Source organism: Helicoverpa zea, chromosome 26 (genome assembly GCF_022581195.2).
Source record: "Helicoverpa zea isolate HzStark_Cry1AcR chromosome 26, ilHelZeax1.1, whole genome shotgun sequence".
In the NCBI taxonomy this organism is placed as follows: domain Eukaryota; kingdom Metazoa; phylum Arthropoda; class Insecta; order Lepidoptera; family Noctuidae; genus Helicoverpa; species Helicoverpa zea.
Genome location: NC_061477.1, coordinates 6553492 through 6570599, shown reverse-complemented (window position 1 = coordinate 6570599; position 17108 = coordinate 6553492). Strand labels below are relative to the sequence as shown.

The following is a 17108-nucleotide window of genomic DNA, read 5'->3' as shown; positions in this document are numbered from 1 at the left end:
ATCTAATCAAAAAAAAAATGCATTGAAGGAGATGGAACTGGTAGATGTGATCAAAATTTCGGAAATGCAATTTTATCCTAGTGTAAAAACCGCGCTCGCTATTTTGCTTGCCCAGCCATGTACGACCTGTACAATAGAATGATCGTTTAGCACAGTGGTTCTTAACCGCTGGTCCGCGGACCACTGGTGGTCCCTGGAGGCATTCCGAGTGGTCCGCGAAGCTTAGCTGCGCGACGTTGCTATACGTTACGTATCTAACTTTATTTTTATCGACTTATCTATGCGAGCGAGGGGGTTTTCGTATGGACGTAAATCGGGTGTGTCGTACCTAGTCCCCCCATTCATGAAAATGTATATTTGGGCGACATTTTACGTAGTTTTTGGTTTTAAGTCTTAAAAATAATTAAAATTTCGTGCTCGCTTCGCTCGCGTATTCAGAATCTATGTTATTTTTGAATTTGTCAAGAAACAAAAAGGTAAGTACGTTTGGGCTAAATTTTACGTAATATTTGGTTTAAGTCCGATAAAAAGTTCACGCTCGCTTCGCTCGCGTATTCAGAAAATATATGCCAAAATTCAAATTTAGAATACACTCTCACGCATGATTGGCTAACCCTTTTGATGCTAGAAACATACTACAATCATTAAAACCCTTTGAAATACACGTAAAGTCTTTAATACTAAGATTTTGCATAGGTGCCCGCTTTTTTTTTTGCAAAAGAGTTTATTTGGTTTAAGTCCGAAAAAAATTTCGCGCTCGCTTCGCTCGCGTATTCAGAAACTACGTGCCTTTACTTTTGGCTTTTGTCCTGTGTGTGATTATTTATTTTCTGTACCTGAAAATATAAACCTCTCAAATTAAGAGATTAACAAGTTTGAGATTAATGGCTCAAGATACAAAAAATCAGAGGGCCCCCGCCCTCCCCCGGGGAATAGGTTGACTGCTGCCCCACCCTGAGCCCAAAGCTGGCTACGCCCATGCTTTACCTAATATAAATTTTGTATAATTAAATTTGACCGTGTATAAATTGGAAAGATGCATGTGCACGTCTAAGCTACGAATTATACGCGAGCAGTACGCAAAATCCGTGTATACTTTGAAATCACAAATTAAAAAACAGCATTACAAAGTATCAGCGAGCAGTTTCCTATGGATGCATTTTGGCTATGTACAGTCTGTAAATACGCGGCGAAACACGGTAGGGAGGAAAGCACGTAAAAAAGGGTATCACACCGCGGAAGCTACACAAAGAGGTAAAGAAAAAACACTTGTCGGGATTAAACATTCGAAAAGCAGCAAAAACTGCAACCTTCTCTATCCAGTATTGCGACAGACGAACAATCCAGCTTGTAGACTAGAGCCCCATTATGATTCAAGTAATTTTTTTACTGCCCAACATGAAGACAGCATAATGAAATGTTGATTGTTACAATTTGTGATTTGGACAATAAAAAAACATAAGTTTGAATGTGATAAAAACACGTCGACTTTATAATGCTAAGAGCATTTTAATTAATATAAATATACAAGTACAAAATGTTTTTTCTTTTTTCCCGGAAAGAGTTTGTGCGTAACTTTTAAGATGTTCATAATTATTGTTAAAAATTAAGTTTTAAGGCTGATTTGTTGGTTCTTATATGTATGTATAATAACCCGAAACTTAATAATTATAAAAAGTTATAAATAGTGTATTTATTTTTCTTTAAAACAATGAATAATGTTTTTTTTTATATTACCGTGATTCATTGTGTACCACATGGTTCATTTAGTACCACCCCCCCGGTTCTTTGTGTACCCCTAGGAGTACGCTATGAACCATTTCTCATGTTTTAAAAAAACATGTATAAATTAGGCAACAGCAAATGTTTTCCACTTATTTCAATGCAATTTGGCAGCTTATTAAATAACCTATCATTTGAGACAAAAATATTTTCTTAGACTGTAAAAACGAGCGCGCTAGAGATCTCCAAACTTTTGGTGGTTCAATGGCTACCACCCTACCCTAATTCTCTCAGTGAGAGAATGAAACCGCGTGTATTAGCCAGAAACAACCACGTTTTCGTGAAAGACTTTATATCCCAATTTCATCTTAGATATTTGATATATATTCAAAACGTCAAATAAAACTTATACTAATCTGGTTAACACTATCAGTTCAGCGACCTAATTAATCGGACTGAACGGCGACAACGATACTCATGTTTATGAGCCCTAGCGGACTGCAAACTTTTAGTCGGCCGATAGTTTGTTCAGGTTGGATTCCTAGCCACGATGATAGTGCCAACTAATTAGTCTGGCTGGCAGAGACTGCAGCCGGCTGAGAGTAGAGGGATAAAGCGTTTGCACATTGTCGACTGACTGCCAATAGCTAGCCCGATTTTTGGCTGTTTATTTGAAGGTAATCATGAGTCCAATAAAACTTTTTAGTGAATCTGACATAGGCCATATACCTGATCGTTGTAAAGTGCGCACTACCATTCATCTCCATTCCCGATCAAACTATCAGGCGACTAAAAGTTTGCAGTTGGTACTCTCTCTAAGTGTTACCAATATCTGAGCTTTCCGGATTATCCCACGCACTGTGGAGGTGGTAATCTGGCTTGGGCTTTGTAGAACGGATGTCCACTGCTGGGCGTTTGTTGTGGGACTTACGATTTGTCGGTTTCTTTGGGGTTTATTTTAAAACTCAGCTTTAGCCCGCAATTGTCTCGAGAAGAACAAATTACATAATCCACATAAAAAGTAGCTTTTTCCGTCTTTACGGTAACACCTATCGTTGGGCCAAATGTCATCGCATCAAGTCGTATCATGGCGGCAAAGCTATTTGAAAGCTGTATGTTCCCTGAATGCAAGTGAAATGGCCAGACCTCTATAAAACATTCAACCTCTTCTCACCAAACCTTTTTTCTAAAAATAAATGGCGCCACATCAAACGTGCTGGCAACACTAATCCGTGTTGATTCCGTTTGCGATTTATACGGAACCAGTATCGATTTATATTGAGAGCAACACAATCGCGGCGTGGAAATACTTTGACACAAGTAGGTATAACGGGCCTTAGGTGCCGATGAAAAATGTATCATAGACGCCACTTGACAGGCAGCTGACGGAAGTCCCACTCATAATGATTAACAAAATTATATATATACACGCATTTGACGACTATCTCACCTGTCATGTTTCAATACATTCTCCTTGAGTTATGTTACATAAAATGTGTGAAACTGATTTATATAATAATTATGAATGATAAGGCTGCCTCAAACTTAAAGATATCATGGTTTCGGGCTTGAAGCCACAAATTACATATAATTTACCAGAAATATACCTACACGGACATGGATATAATTACTTACTTATAATATGTTTCATACAGTGTCGTGTTTGCAAAATAAATCAATTGAAATAAGACAGTGTAAATTGTTTACAAATAATAATTGCTCGTCACAGTCGTCGTGTGTGTAAATAAGAATTAAAATCGATTCAAAAAGTTTGATGTTTATATCACAAAAGTAAATGATAATATGGATTAAGGAGAGATTTAATTGATATTTATGCCGTGTTCGCATGAAAAGAAAACAGACCTGTTTATAGACAGACTGACAAATAACTCTGTTTCTACTACATATAAATATATTAAGCCTTTCTCTTAGTTCGCATTTTACGTGCTTTGGATGCAAAATATCGCAATATCACGAATTAGTAGGTAAATCGGTTAGCTGCAGCCATAAGTGGTTGATATAGTTTCCATACTTAAGTTTCATGTAAACTTATTTTGCTGGTCCAAAGTTGGATAGGCAACAGTCAAAGTGTATGAGCATAATGACGACCTCGATGGCGCAATGGTCATCATGCCGGACCGCCGAACCTGAGGTCCCGGGTTCGATTCCCGGTTCGGTCGACATTTGTGTGATGAGCATGCTTGTTGGCCGTGGTGTTATGATATGTATTTATAAATATGTATATATGTAGCTATATGTAGTTTATCAGTTGTGTTAGCAACCATAACACAAGTTAATAAATAACTTACCATGGGGTTAACCGACCGTGTGTGAAAAAGGTGTCCCGACATTATTATAATATTTTTTTGTGAGCGCGAGTGTTTAATGTTGCCTACATTTTTGAGCCATTTGAAGCCAACTTCGGATCGATAGAACAAAACCTACCCTCCAACACATTGGAATTCGACGGAATTTTCTCAGTTCTACCCCTAAGTCTATGTCGGTTTCAAGCAAACTTTCAAACACCGGCAGATTTTTTAAAAATTAAATTATAAATTTAAAAAAACCCCCGACCCAAAAAAAAACACGCAATTATTATGACAAAAGGTTAAAAACGCTAAACCCTATAAAAATCAAAAAATAACTTTTAACACTACGTAAGTACCAACTAAAGCATGTCAGACTAAACTAAATTTTGTCGTGTCGGGGGACCGCTCTAATTTATTAGCCTAACGTTAGAAGTAATTATATACTACTACATTACATATACTTCTTATAACTTTTTATACAATTTTGTTTAGATACGTGTTTTTTTTTATACGAATGTTGTAATTAGGTAGGTATCATTTGATATATGTAAGTATTTTTAAAGGTAAAAAGCGGTCCCCCGACACGTCAAAATTTAGTTTAGTCTGACATGCTTTAGTTGGTACTTACGTAGTGTTAAAAGTTATTTTTTGATTTTTATAGGGTTTAGCGTTTTTAACCTTTTGTCATAATAATTGCGTGTTTTTTTTGGGTCGGGGGTTTTTTTAAATTTATAATTTAATTTTATTTCATGCTTTTTGAAGGAGCTCCTAAATTTTTCCTTCTAAATGAATTTAATTTCTTTTATTTTAAGATGGGGTCGCTATATGCGATCTCGGCCAAAAGAAGCTGTTTAACAATCCTCATGACAAACCAGCTCTGGGAGAATTGCACAGATTGAGAAACAACAAAGATTAACCTTTGGTCATTCTAGATTTTCAGCAAAAATATAAATCGGTTTATCCGTTTCATTCCGGCATTCCAGGGTTTCATCCGCCACATCCCATTTCCAGCATCAGGTTCTCGTCAATCAGAAACATGAAGAGAACTCGTCAAGACAAATTCAACGAGCCCAAACTCGATGGGTTTACTAAACGGCAGTTCAGGGTTACGTCTCCTATCTTCGTGTCCTAACAGCAGACCAGCTCAGTGGTTCCAGAAGACATTAGTACTTCAAATTTCAGATCCCACATATGCTTGCAAGTAAACTGAGCGTGTAACATTCCTATCACACCTAACAAACGAGCTGATGACCTTGAAGACCTGAACCGATTTCCACCAAACATAGCTAAGAACACTCCCGAATGACATTCCTTTCAAACAAAAAAAACCGCATTACAATCGGATCATCCGTTTGGGAGCTACGATGCCACATACATACACACACACACACACACACACACACACACACAGACACGTCAAACTTATAACACCCCGTCGTTTTTGCGTCGGGGGTTAAAAATAAAAAATTTACTTATGTAAAAAATATGAAATAAAAACACACTCACACGCAGCATTGCTTCATATACCTACATGGCATTTGGTAAATGAAGACACGTAGCAAAGTTATCGCTGTAAGTACATATTTGTGTAAACGATAGTCAGCAAATCTTTGAGGCTCGAATGTGCGTTATCAAAATGCAATCTTGTAATTAAACCAAGTACCTAGAATGCTGTCTTTTACTGTGCCACTACGTTATTCCAGCAAGATTGGTACTGCTCTAACGTAGTCTGAAACTTTATGTAAAATCCACAGGTATGATGAGTAGATACATAGGCGATCAAGTGATTTATTTTATGGGCAGGACATGAAATAGCTTGACATTTTCATGTGTGAGTAAGCTCCGTAGTGTACTATGTGCTGCTTTACTCAATTTCGATATCGCCATAAATGTATCATCGCATAAACGCATACAAACTTGTCTTACTGCATCTTGCTTGCCATGCGGCCGCGCCCTATAGGACAGGCAGAGCAAGTCCGCCCACTGCCAGTTACTTGAATGACTGCACTTACTACCGCGAATTGTGCACGCATCCGCGTTAGTCTGTGGTTGTTTGATAACATTACTATTCGACGATTATATCTTGACGAGTCTGAAGTAAGAAGTAGACAGTCTTGTTTCTAAAAGATCTGTGCCGCCAAACAACCCGGTTCCTATAAAAATATATGTCTTTGCTCACTTATGGCAGTGTTTTATACTCGAGGTGCAACTCTATTTAGTGTCGAATTTCATCAAGTTTCATAGTGTGTTCTCTCGTTGGCTGTTCAGTTACAATGATGGCGAAATGAATTAACATGGTTGTGTCAAGTCGATAATTCGACCATACAAGCTTCGCGACAATACAAGCGGCAATAATGCCAAATTCTTGCGCTGGACAACTCGTTAACATTCAAAGACGATGTATTTTTGATCTGATCTCTCCAGGGTTGTTTTGGATTGCCGTTTCATCGGATTATGAGAGTCAAGGAATGAGGGGAAAACCCAGAAAACTACGAGCAATAGGACCATATACAATTTTAGCGTATAAAACAGATGGTTTTATTATCTCCTCCTACATTTAAAATGCAATTAATTTAAGGAAGAACCAAGTAATCATTCGTCAATTAAAAGCTTATCTTTACAATTCAAGGTCTAGGGGAATTGTTAACTAGTAATCAAAACTTTAATTTAGATATCTCGTTGTAGTCTAAAAACCCTAAATGTACGTCAATTGTATTTCAATTCCCCGTGATCAAAATGTAATTTTATTGGGGTACACGCCCCAATTGAGCGGTAGTTAAGATTTGGAAATTTGGTTAATAGAAAAGTTTTCAGATATAAAAAGGACAGTAGAACTACAGATGTTTCAATAATACGTAAGAGCAATGCAAGAGTATCTGAAGCTACAATTTGTAGAAGAGCATATCTCTTTCATTTGCAAAAACAAACGATGTTCTCAAAATATAACTTTGTACACACTAACACTAAAAGCCTACTTTCTCTACGATACTAATAAAACAGCGGAACACTGAAACAGTTCTTTATTTACAAATACTAAGATTCAAAAACCGCACACCCACATGGACGCCGAAACGTCTCAATTACGTCAACTGATTAAACCCCTTTGCACGTTGTCCAGTACCATGGACACTTTACAAGTTCGTCCATCGTCCAGTACGAAGAACAGTGTTTACAAGTTCGTCCCTCGCTCAAGGTTGCGGGGAAACTGTCGGAGGTACCTGTTTCCGCGTGCGAGGCATCCAGCCGAACAGGTTGGTCTGGTCGGAGACTACAGCCGTGATGATAGCGGTGCTAAAGATGTTTCTTGTGGAGAAATAGGGTGAAAGATCTGTTTTGCTTGTGTTAGCTTTTACATGTTGTGCTCTCTCAAAATCGTTGTTTTCAGAGACGTCCGTAGTTGACTTCTAACTGTGAAACAGTCAAAATGTATGCGGCGTTTAACAGTCGCGTTTGCGCGAGGCTTCGCTAAAGAAGAAAAAATATAAAACTTGTGCAAACTTTTCTAAGAGTATAATGTAGTAAACATTATGTTTTTTATTAGGCTCTCCCCTCAGGTTATTAGCCACTATAAATAAAGTTGCCATACATCTGATTTCTACGCCTAAACGGTTGTACCAGCTACACTTATGTCCAAATGTATTGCTTATTTGCTTCCCATCTCAAATCACACGTGTAAAGAAAGTGCTATTGATGTTTCACATTTATTTAATCACAGACCTCTGATCGCTCACACAGTCGCGGCCATTATGCGGACAAAAGCCTAATCGCCTCTCAAGGTCCACAATGAGCCCATATTAGACGCATCAATTCTACTTAATTTCATTTTGTACTTCTCACTTTCTCTCTGTTGTGTAACATTCGCGCCATTTTCGAACGCACCGCTCCTTATTTGAAAATTCGATTTTGGAATCGAATGAGTTGAGATTTTCAGCTGTTCGTATTTAAAAGGGTTGTAACTTTTACTTTTTATGCATAAAGTGAAGTATTTGTTATTGTTTATGTCATTATGTTGCTCTGAAATCATTCTCGATTCGAGTTATTGGGAAACACAACTTTAAATAAATGCACATTCAAAATCGAAATAATTGATCACCGAATTTAAATTGAGAGGCCATATTTCATTATCTTCGATTGGTCCCGAACGCATTTGGAATGTCATCCGTCGTGATATGACGACATTTTAATTTTGAACGCATTCCAAATTCAAGTTCAATGACAGCTGACGTAACCAATTCCATATTCGTTTTAATCATTTCTATGGCGGAGATGTGTTTCACCAATTTCGGTAAACCACTTTCGTTTGAAAAAAACGTAATGAACAGACCATAACGGATGACTGTAATGAAATAATGTAACTTTCACTCAAGTTCAATGACAATATGACGCAAGTGGCTGATGAGGGTCCGATTACGTGTGTTTATAGCATTGTCTCGTAATTGCTATGGCTTTGTCTTAATTGCTATCACTCCGTTTATCGAAGAGTAGACAGACAACTAATTGTATGTGAGGCTGAATAACGATGTCGGTTTATCACTTTGTTTATAGTGGTCACACTGTATTTTTAAACGCGTCTGTAGAAATAAATATGCACCTACATGCACGATCGTTCGCGCTGTTCTTAATTACATGTCTAAGCTATGCAATTAAAATAGTATATTTTCTAATACCGTGCAAGTGTACTGAAGTCGTAAAATAACTGAAGTGTATTAAGCATGCTTTTAACAATGTTTATAATTAAACCACAGTAGTTATTTGTTTTAATAATCTGCATGTATGCCACTGAAATTATTATTGTTGGTCAATGTTAGAGAAATCTCACTTATTGTCCCAGTTTCATAAAAAAAAAAAACAAAATAAAAAACAGTTTTCATTTAAAAAGTCAAAACTTCGGCACCCCAACTTGAATACCTAATTATTTCGACAGCTTTTTGCGATGGGGGTTTTTCTCCAAAAAGTTCGTTCCATTTAACAGTACTTACTGTAGATTTTTTCCTAGATTACCATTGACAATATCGATATAGACAGCTTGTGATTACGTTTCACAAGTAATATGTTATTTATTTGACAGGCAATCGTCGTCACGTCAACAGCTTCAGGAAGCTAGAGAAAATGCTCTATGTTGCTAGAAAGATCGATCGGATTTTCCTAGATACAAAGACCTGTAGGAAAATAATAATTGCAAGCTGCATAGGTTTTACTCTTTTTAAGTACAATATGCGGTGTTATTCTTGTAATAAGTAGAAAATTAAGCAATTTTAGTAGTTATTTCATGATCAATCTCAACTTCTAAACCATCAATCACATACTTACATGACATAAAATTAAAAACTAAGGTAAATAAAATTATGGTTTGTAATGGCCTAATCCACTAACTTAATTAAAATAAACCAAACTAGTCGGTAAAGTGGTGACAAATTATTTATTTATTTATTTTATTTATTTAATGCTTCTGCACATTTTGTACAAGGGCGGACTTAACGCCTTAGGCGTTTTCTACCAGTCTACCTTTGGGTGGTGGAGAAATAGCAGTGGTAGGTGCAAAGGTTATATTATGATATTTAGTGTAAAATAAAATAAAATACTAATATATATTATAAATAAACATACTATACATACATACTTAATAAGTTAAATTAGTGCTAAAGTTACACCTTTTACGCTTAAATATTTAATCGATTAAGATAATTTTCCGATAGTTTATCTTGAAATTATAAACTAAATTCATGTTAGTATCAAAATTGGTGTCGCATGTTTTTAGCACATAAATTGTAGCTCATTAAAATATATGTTGTATGGTGTCGTTAATAGCCGCTAATTTAAAGCCACTGTGAATTGAGTAATTTGAATATAGTCACTTTAATTACATACTGTCTTATGCCAAACATAAACCCTCCTATTAATTTATCACGGAGTTACGGTTATTCAAGTTTAAACTTATAAAATTAAAAGTAAGGTTATTCCTTTCTTTTTCCTTGGTGTAACAGTAACTTTAATCCCTATTTATTAAAGAAGGGGATAGCAAAATTTCTAGCAAAGATCTTATAACGCAAAGTCTCTTATTAGCGTAACGCAAATTAGCGTTACCATGCCTTATGCACCTACATGCCTTATATGGAGCCCGCCAACTATTTTCGAAATAAAATCACTAATTAATCAAGACCAATCTTTGACAGATTTGTTTTGAATAGACAAGGATTACATACGTCTCATTAGTTCTAGAAAGTGATAACGCCTACTGGCTTCCCTTATGTCATTAGCTACGCGAGGATGGCAGAAATTGCTGAAAAAATGCGGCAGATTTACATTAAAAAACTGTTCTACTTCCTTCCGTAAACCTCCATCTATTTTATTTACTTACATTAATATTTTCTAATAAATGGTTCATTTAGGTTGGATACTTTCCAATCAGTTCAATGGCTTTCAATTCTCTAAACTGGCTTTTAAACAATACATATTGCGAAACATTAAGCACCATTAAAATTATAACGGACGTGTTTGAAAGAAATCTGAAAAGACAGACATCTCCAAGATTGATTTGTTTTTCTTTCACTTTTTAAAATTATAATTAGTTTTTAATATAATTGGTAGGCACCTACTTACTTAAAAGCAATGATTGATGACTTGCGAATTATGGAAATGGCTATTAATTTATCTCTTTTAATTTGAGGTCAAAAGTTTTATAAAAAATCTTTGAGTTCGGACTCCCGTATGAAGGGTTCCATACCAGAGCAAAAATGAGCAAAAAAAGAGCAAAAAAATCACGTTTGCTGTATCCCATACAGCAAACGTGATTTTTTTACGTGATTGCCCCCCAAAATATACATCATCATCTGTCAAAATTTCAACTCAAACTAATTATCACGGTTTATGAGATACAGCCTGGTGACAGACGGACGGACCCACAGAGGAGCGAAAAAAATAGGGTCCCGTTTTACCCTTTGGGTACGGAACCCTAAAAAGCAGTAGACTAGTAGTGAAAATTCAGTCAATAATTCTTACACAGTTAGGAAGCTACACTATCTGCGCTGAATATGGGCTATGTTTTTTCCGGGTACGGGAAGAAATTTCACCGGGACGCTGGTGAAACCGCAAGGAAGACCTAGTTTAGAATATGGCGTATATTGCAATATCAAGTGCATTTACTTTGCCCTAGTTTTCGTTATCGCGTTGGCGCGGATTTTAATCCTAAAGATAACGAAATTCTAGATGTTGGCTTCATGATTTTAGGTAAGTGACTGAAATCTGCAATAGTGTGTTAACTTTGTGTTACTTATTCACAATAACAACAAATAACACCTGTACTTGTGAATCAGAACTGTGGTCTATCTAATAAAAATAAGTTCAGAGTTCTTCTTCGTTTCTTTCAGCTGACCGACTTTTTAGGTAGTAGGTAGTAGAATACGTCATACAAACCATCGACACGCGATACAAGAGTGTTGTGCGAACCGACCATCCGATACGCTCTCCCTGTCTGACAAGTCGCGGCCGACCGCGCCGTCCAGCCCACGCAACCGATGTCGACCCGAATTGATCCGACGCCTAACCTCCCCGCGCTCCTCGCACCCACCCTCGGGGCCCCGAAGTTGGCCATCTTGTCTCTCCGACCGCCGACACAGCGTAGTTGGCCTCGGACGCCCGATTTACGCGCGCGTATCATGTCTCATCTAACCGGAGGAGTTGGACGCGAGTTTTGGCATGAATTCCTACAGATGTACAGAAGTTATCCGTGCCTTTGGGACGTGAAAGATCCCTCGTATCTACGCAAAGACGTGAAAAGAGAAGCGTATGCAGTCCTACTAGCTAAAGTCAATGAAGTCGACCCAACAGCGACTTTGGACACCGTGAAGAAAAAGATTGACAGTTTTCGCACCGCGTTCCGGAGAGAAGAGAAAAAAGTCATTTTGAGCATGCATTCCGGTGCTCTTGATAATGAAATATATTCTCCTACGTTATGGTATTATAGAGAGTTAGAAGAATTTCTTGGCAATAACACTGAGGAACACAGGAATTTGATTATTTCTAGAGCGTCCTGCAACAATGAAGATGAATGCAGAATGGTTGAGGTAAGTTTAAATAAACATTTTGTGGAACATCTTAGTGTTCAATACTCATATTAGGTATTTATTTCATAATTTATCTACACACTGTGATTTCTGTGTAAGAAATGGCATAAGTACCTAATACAAAGGTACTGTTCATTTCTAAAGAATTTTCTACCAGCAGACCTGAATATTATGACATATTAATTTAAATACGAAGTGAAAAGAAACTAGACTCATGTCTAAACCTACGTTTCTAAATAAATATAAATAGAAAAGTGAGTATGCAGGCAGGATTGTCATAGTTCCTGTATTCACAACAACAGCTGGTCGAGAGCTCGACAATGCTATGAGCAAGTGACAGTGCGACTGTCCGACAGTCGCTATCTCAGAGTAAACAAGGCTTGCGACACAAGCCAGTGTTTACGTTAGCTCAGACCTTTTGTGTGTTTATGCGCGCCTAGTACTTATGTCGCGTTTTAAATAATAATCTATTTAAAAAGTGAATTCGACTCGTATGCATGCAATTTTAGAAACACTGTTGCTACAATATTTTTATCGAATTTAATTAATAACTTTTTGTTACTATGCCTATGGATATCATGTAAAACATTGTGTACCTTTACATTTTGTAACATCCTATGTATCTACTCATGATCGCAATAAATATTTAAAGTTTGACTATAATGTATGACGAAATAATAAGTCTTTTAAATCTTATTTTCAGGTACGGCTAGACGAAGCAACTTTATCAGAGGAAAGTGAGGAGGAAAAATATACGCCACCTTTGAAAAAACGAATGAAGATCACCGACATAAGATCTGAACACCAACCGTCTAGAATATTTGCTCAGTCTATTCCCGTACCACAAACAGACATTGAAGATGATTGTCACACCTTTGCAGCAAACATAAAAGTACAAATGAGAGAATTAAATAAAGATCAAAAGTTTATAGCTCAAAAATTAATATCCGACGTGATATTTTTGGCGCGAACCAACCGGCTGAACTTTAATTCTTGTGTTAATAGTAATTTGCCTTACAGGGTACATGTTCCTACTAAGTCTGATCATTTAGTTTCGACTCCTGACTTAGTGCAAAATGAATGTGAGAGTTCTGATTGCTCTTCTAGTAAAATAAAACCTTCTCCTGAAAAATGATCTACCGTTTTTTATTACCTACTACTTAGTGGTTGCTACGCTATTTTATGATATAAATCTTATTATGTATGTCATATTTATAGTATGTCAAACAATCAAAGTGAGCACATTCTACTTACAAATAAAATATGTTTTTTGAGAGCAGCACAAAAATGTCTTGCGTAAATAATTTGATAGAGAAAAAAGATGCGAAACAATGCTATGTTCTAATGGCGGGTTGCACCATGTACGCTATAAGTAACGGCAGCCGAACCATTTTCAGGAGTCAAATCTCCCATTTGACCAATAAGCGGCAAGTTATACTTTGGCTACTTATCGTTATAGCAAATTATTAAATAATCTGTGGTTTTAGTTAAATGGTGCAATTCACCTTAAGTCTACTTCATTGTTCTTTTGGCCTAGAAAATTTTGTCATATATGTTACAGACGAAAACGGTTTGCTATCTTTATCTTTATCAGTAAAAAATACGTTTTCTTTAGTTTTCTATGTCATGTGTGCATAATAACTGTGTCAAATACATAAATAAGACAGTTATTTTTAAAGTACCGTTTGACGAAACTGCAAATTCATGCAAATTGTTTGTCTCCGATTTGATAGCTTACAATTATCTTAAACACTACAAAAGGAGCCTCATTTTGAGTTCTACTTCTCCATAAAATTCATATTTTTGCTATCATTTTGATAAGACAGAAAAATACCTTCATAAAATCTTTGATTGCTTACTGCAAAAAATGTGTGTACTGCGTATCTTCTAGCGTAAAAAAGAGTAGTTAGATGTCCTTACGGTATAAGGCCAATATTTTTCTAGCTCTGATTATCATCTGCCTGGCCTTTTCCCAAATAGGTTGTGTTTGGATTCTAGTCTAACCAGAAGCGATTGAGTAGTAGTTTACGTGGAGCGACTGCCTGTCTGCCCTTCTAAATCCAGTAACCTGAGCAACATGCCCGTTGTAGGTAGAGACTAGAGAAAGACTCAAGGAAACTTATTGTTTTTCTCAAAAAACGTACAGTATGTATGTAATGTATTTTCATATATACTTTTATCTATGAATTGCTACGCCTTCTAAATAAAGAGTAAATAAAGATACTATCTCCACAGTGTTCGTCTAGACAAAAGATTGCAAAACAAAACAAATAACAATTGCGCCCACGCCTCCGACCGACTCACGCGCAGGTAAATTAAAATTCTAATGCGTACGGTATTATCATAAATTAATTATAATAATAATGTGGCTTGTTTGCATGTGAATTTGAATATAATTTTGGAATGTAAAGTTAGATCTGTAGATATGTAAAGTGGTAAAGAGCCTGAATTTATACCTACGTGTACTAGGCTTTTCCTCTCAAAAAGTTACACAGAAACGCAAATAAAATGATGTTACCGTAAGGCAGTGTGAAACAAACAAACAAACGTACCTTCGCATTTATAATTTTAAGGTTTTACGACCCACAAATGTCAAAACACTTTTAAAACAGACCACCTCAGCCATGTAAATCAAAATGCCTTTCCATAATTCACGGACCGCCCAAGTGGCAATAACTACGCCGCTGTTGGCAACGCCGAGGACTTAATTTTTACGAGTGGCAACACTGCTTTGATTTGCCGCGCAATTCGCGTAAATGTCACTTTCGAGTTTGATTTGACAATGATGGCGGGTTTTGAACATGGAGTAATTTAACGGTTGTTAGGCAAATGGCATTTTTTTTGGGAGCATATTATCTTGGTTGAATGTCATATATGCTATAATCTATAATCTTACTTAAACCAGTTGTTATCGGAGAATCTATAAAAATACTCCATATACCTACTTAATATTTTTTTTTTCACTAAAAACATAAACGATTTAGTTTTCCTTGGGAAATATAAATGTGAACCAGTTAGAAAATCATGTATGGAATTTCTTAGAAGGTCATCTATAATCTAAGCGGTTTGTGTTCCAAATAAATTCGATTTTTATGGCAAAATATTTTTGGGAATCAAAAATAGGTAAATATAGTTTTTTTTACAAACCCGTCCTCGTCGTTCGCGGACTTTATTGATATAATTTATAATAAGCATTAAATCATAGCCATGATAACTGTGAATATGAAAATATTATTCGATTTATCTGAACACCACTTATAATAGTTGTAAAACTCGATACCATAACATTATTATGTGGAAATTATGAAATAAATTGCACTACATAACTATAATCATGTTGTGAAATTGATAGCATAGTAGGGCTGTTAACGTTTAGATATTATATTGCAATAACACTTTATTTATAATATTCCCGGTTTTTTTAAAGAGTAAATACTGTTAGGTAAACATTTTTGTGCTAATATAATTATGATAGGAAACCTAAAAACGTCTGAAATCACTAATCTGCCTTGAGTCTTGAGCAAGCGTGGCGTTTAAGCGTTTAAGGGTCATAATATTCCTTCTCTGTGAGAGAGAAGGCCTGTGTTGTTCAACCTTATTTGAGTCGAAATTATTTGCTGTTCAAAACTGCTACGAAACCTTCAAATGTAACTATTATTATTTATAACCGTGAGAACATACCACTAGCACAAAAAAAGACGCATAGACAATAGATAAATTTTCTACAAAGTCTTTATTTAAAGAGATCTATTAGTGGCCACTGCCCAACAATGCGACTATTCCCAGAATTGTCGGTTTCCTACTAAAACTAGTGTTCTGTGAAATATCTATTGGAATCCGTAAACTTTATGTTCCACGATTGAACATTCTATGAATCGTACGTGATAACGCACAAAAGCATTTGAATTCTTTGTTTATTTTTAAGATTAATTAGTCACTAGAATTATTCTTCAATGGTTGAGAATATTCCAGAGTATTGAATTCCAATTATGGAAATCGGTGACGAATCTAGTTATCTTTTGAAATAAGGCACCTAAATTCATATCTAACAATGTGCCTAATCTACCTACTTAAATTTTATGGCCTTTAAGAGCACACTTACATCATGTCTCGTCTGTCTAGCCTTTTCCCAACTACGTTGGGGTCGGCTTCCCTAGATGCAGCTGAATACCAGTGTTTTTCAAGGAGCGACTTTCGATCTGACTCACAGAGCCCAGTATAGGAACCTAGGTAACCCGATACCCAGTAAGGTCCCTTCCCTGTCCCTTGATAAGTCTGGTTGGCTTTCTGGCTTCAGAAAATTTTAAGAAAATATATTCTAGTAAAAATCCATTTTAAAACAGTCAGCCCACTAGTCTTCCCTGTAATCGCAATCTATAAATTGTTGGGGTAATTTACAATTAGTGAAGCGGCAACCCTGGTTAATCCGAAGTGGAACATTTCACGGCGTGGCGTGTTGCCTGGCCATTCACGACAACTTCCAGCCATTTGTCACTGTCGGCTACCAAGGAGCCAACTTGCGATCTAACTGTTTTGGTATTGGTAAAGTTTTGAGAATAAATAAGAGGTGAATGAGGAGTTTTATTGAGTTTTCTTTGGGTTTTACCCGTGTTATGAGGAGCTAGGGGTGAATTGGAAGGGAATTATAGACTAAGACTAAAACCCACGCACGTTCCTTTTGGAATCTTTTGTATTTCATGCCAAAAGGAATCCATAACAAAAATGACGAATATTTTTATCTTTTACTGCAAGAAAACATTGTGTTAGTCTACTTTTTACCCTGTTATTGGAAGTTATTGGCCGGGATGTGGATGAAACCGCGGGTAATAGACAGTTCTGCCATAAAATTAGGCGTAGTAAACTTTCGTGTCAGCTCTACTAAAAATCATGGCTTACATTTGCGTGCGAAACCATCATTTGTTTTATCACGACGGTTTACAAAACAAATGAAGTATGTAGGAAGTATTCCAAAGATCAAATAGATAGGTATATTTCTTTTGAAACACAATTGGTG

The 17108-nt window shown here is 36.3% G+C and overlaps 2 protein-coding genes across 2 annotated transcripts in view; both read left to right on the top strand.

Annotated features, from left to right (window-relative positions):
- The window catches only part of LOC124642966, a 109486-nt gene that overhangs the window by 27069 nt on the left and 65309 nt on the right, over positions 1–17108 (top strand). The window lies entirely within an intron of this gene.
- Positions 11527–13230, top strand: LOC124642967. Its single transcript, XM_047181791.1, has 2 exons — positions 11527–12094; positions 12798–13230. The coding sequence occupies exons 1-2, from the start codon at positions 11546–11548 to the stop codon at positions 13227–13229; spliced, it is 981 nt and encodes a 326-aa protein (XP_047037747.1). The 5' UTR covers positions 11527–11545; the 3' UTR covers position 13230.

Excerpts from the sequence above, each read along its gene's own strand:
- LOC124642967 (XM_047181791.1), top strand. The coding sequence starts at position 11,546 with ATGTCGACCCGAATTGATCCGACGCCTAACCTCCCCGCGCTCCTCGCA. Across the intron at positions 12,095-12,797 it reads ATGAATGCAGAATGGTTGAG|GTACGGCTAGACGAAGCAAC; the intron begins GTAAGTTTAAAT and ends TCTTATTTTCAG.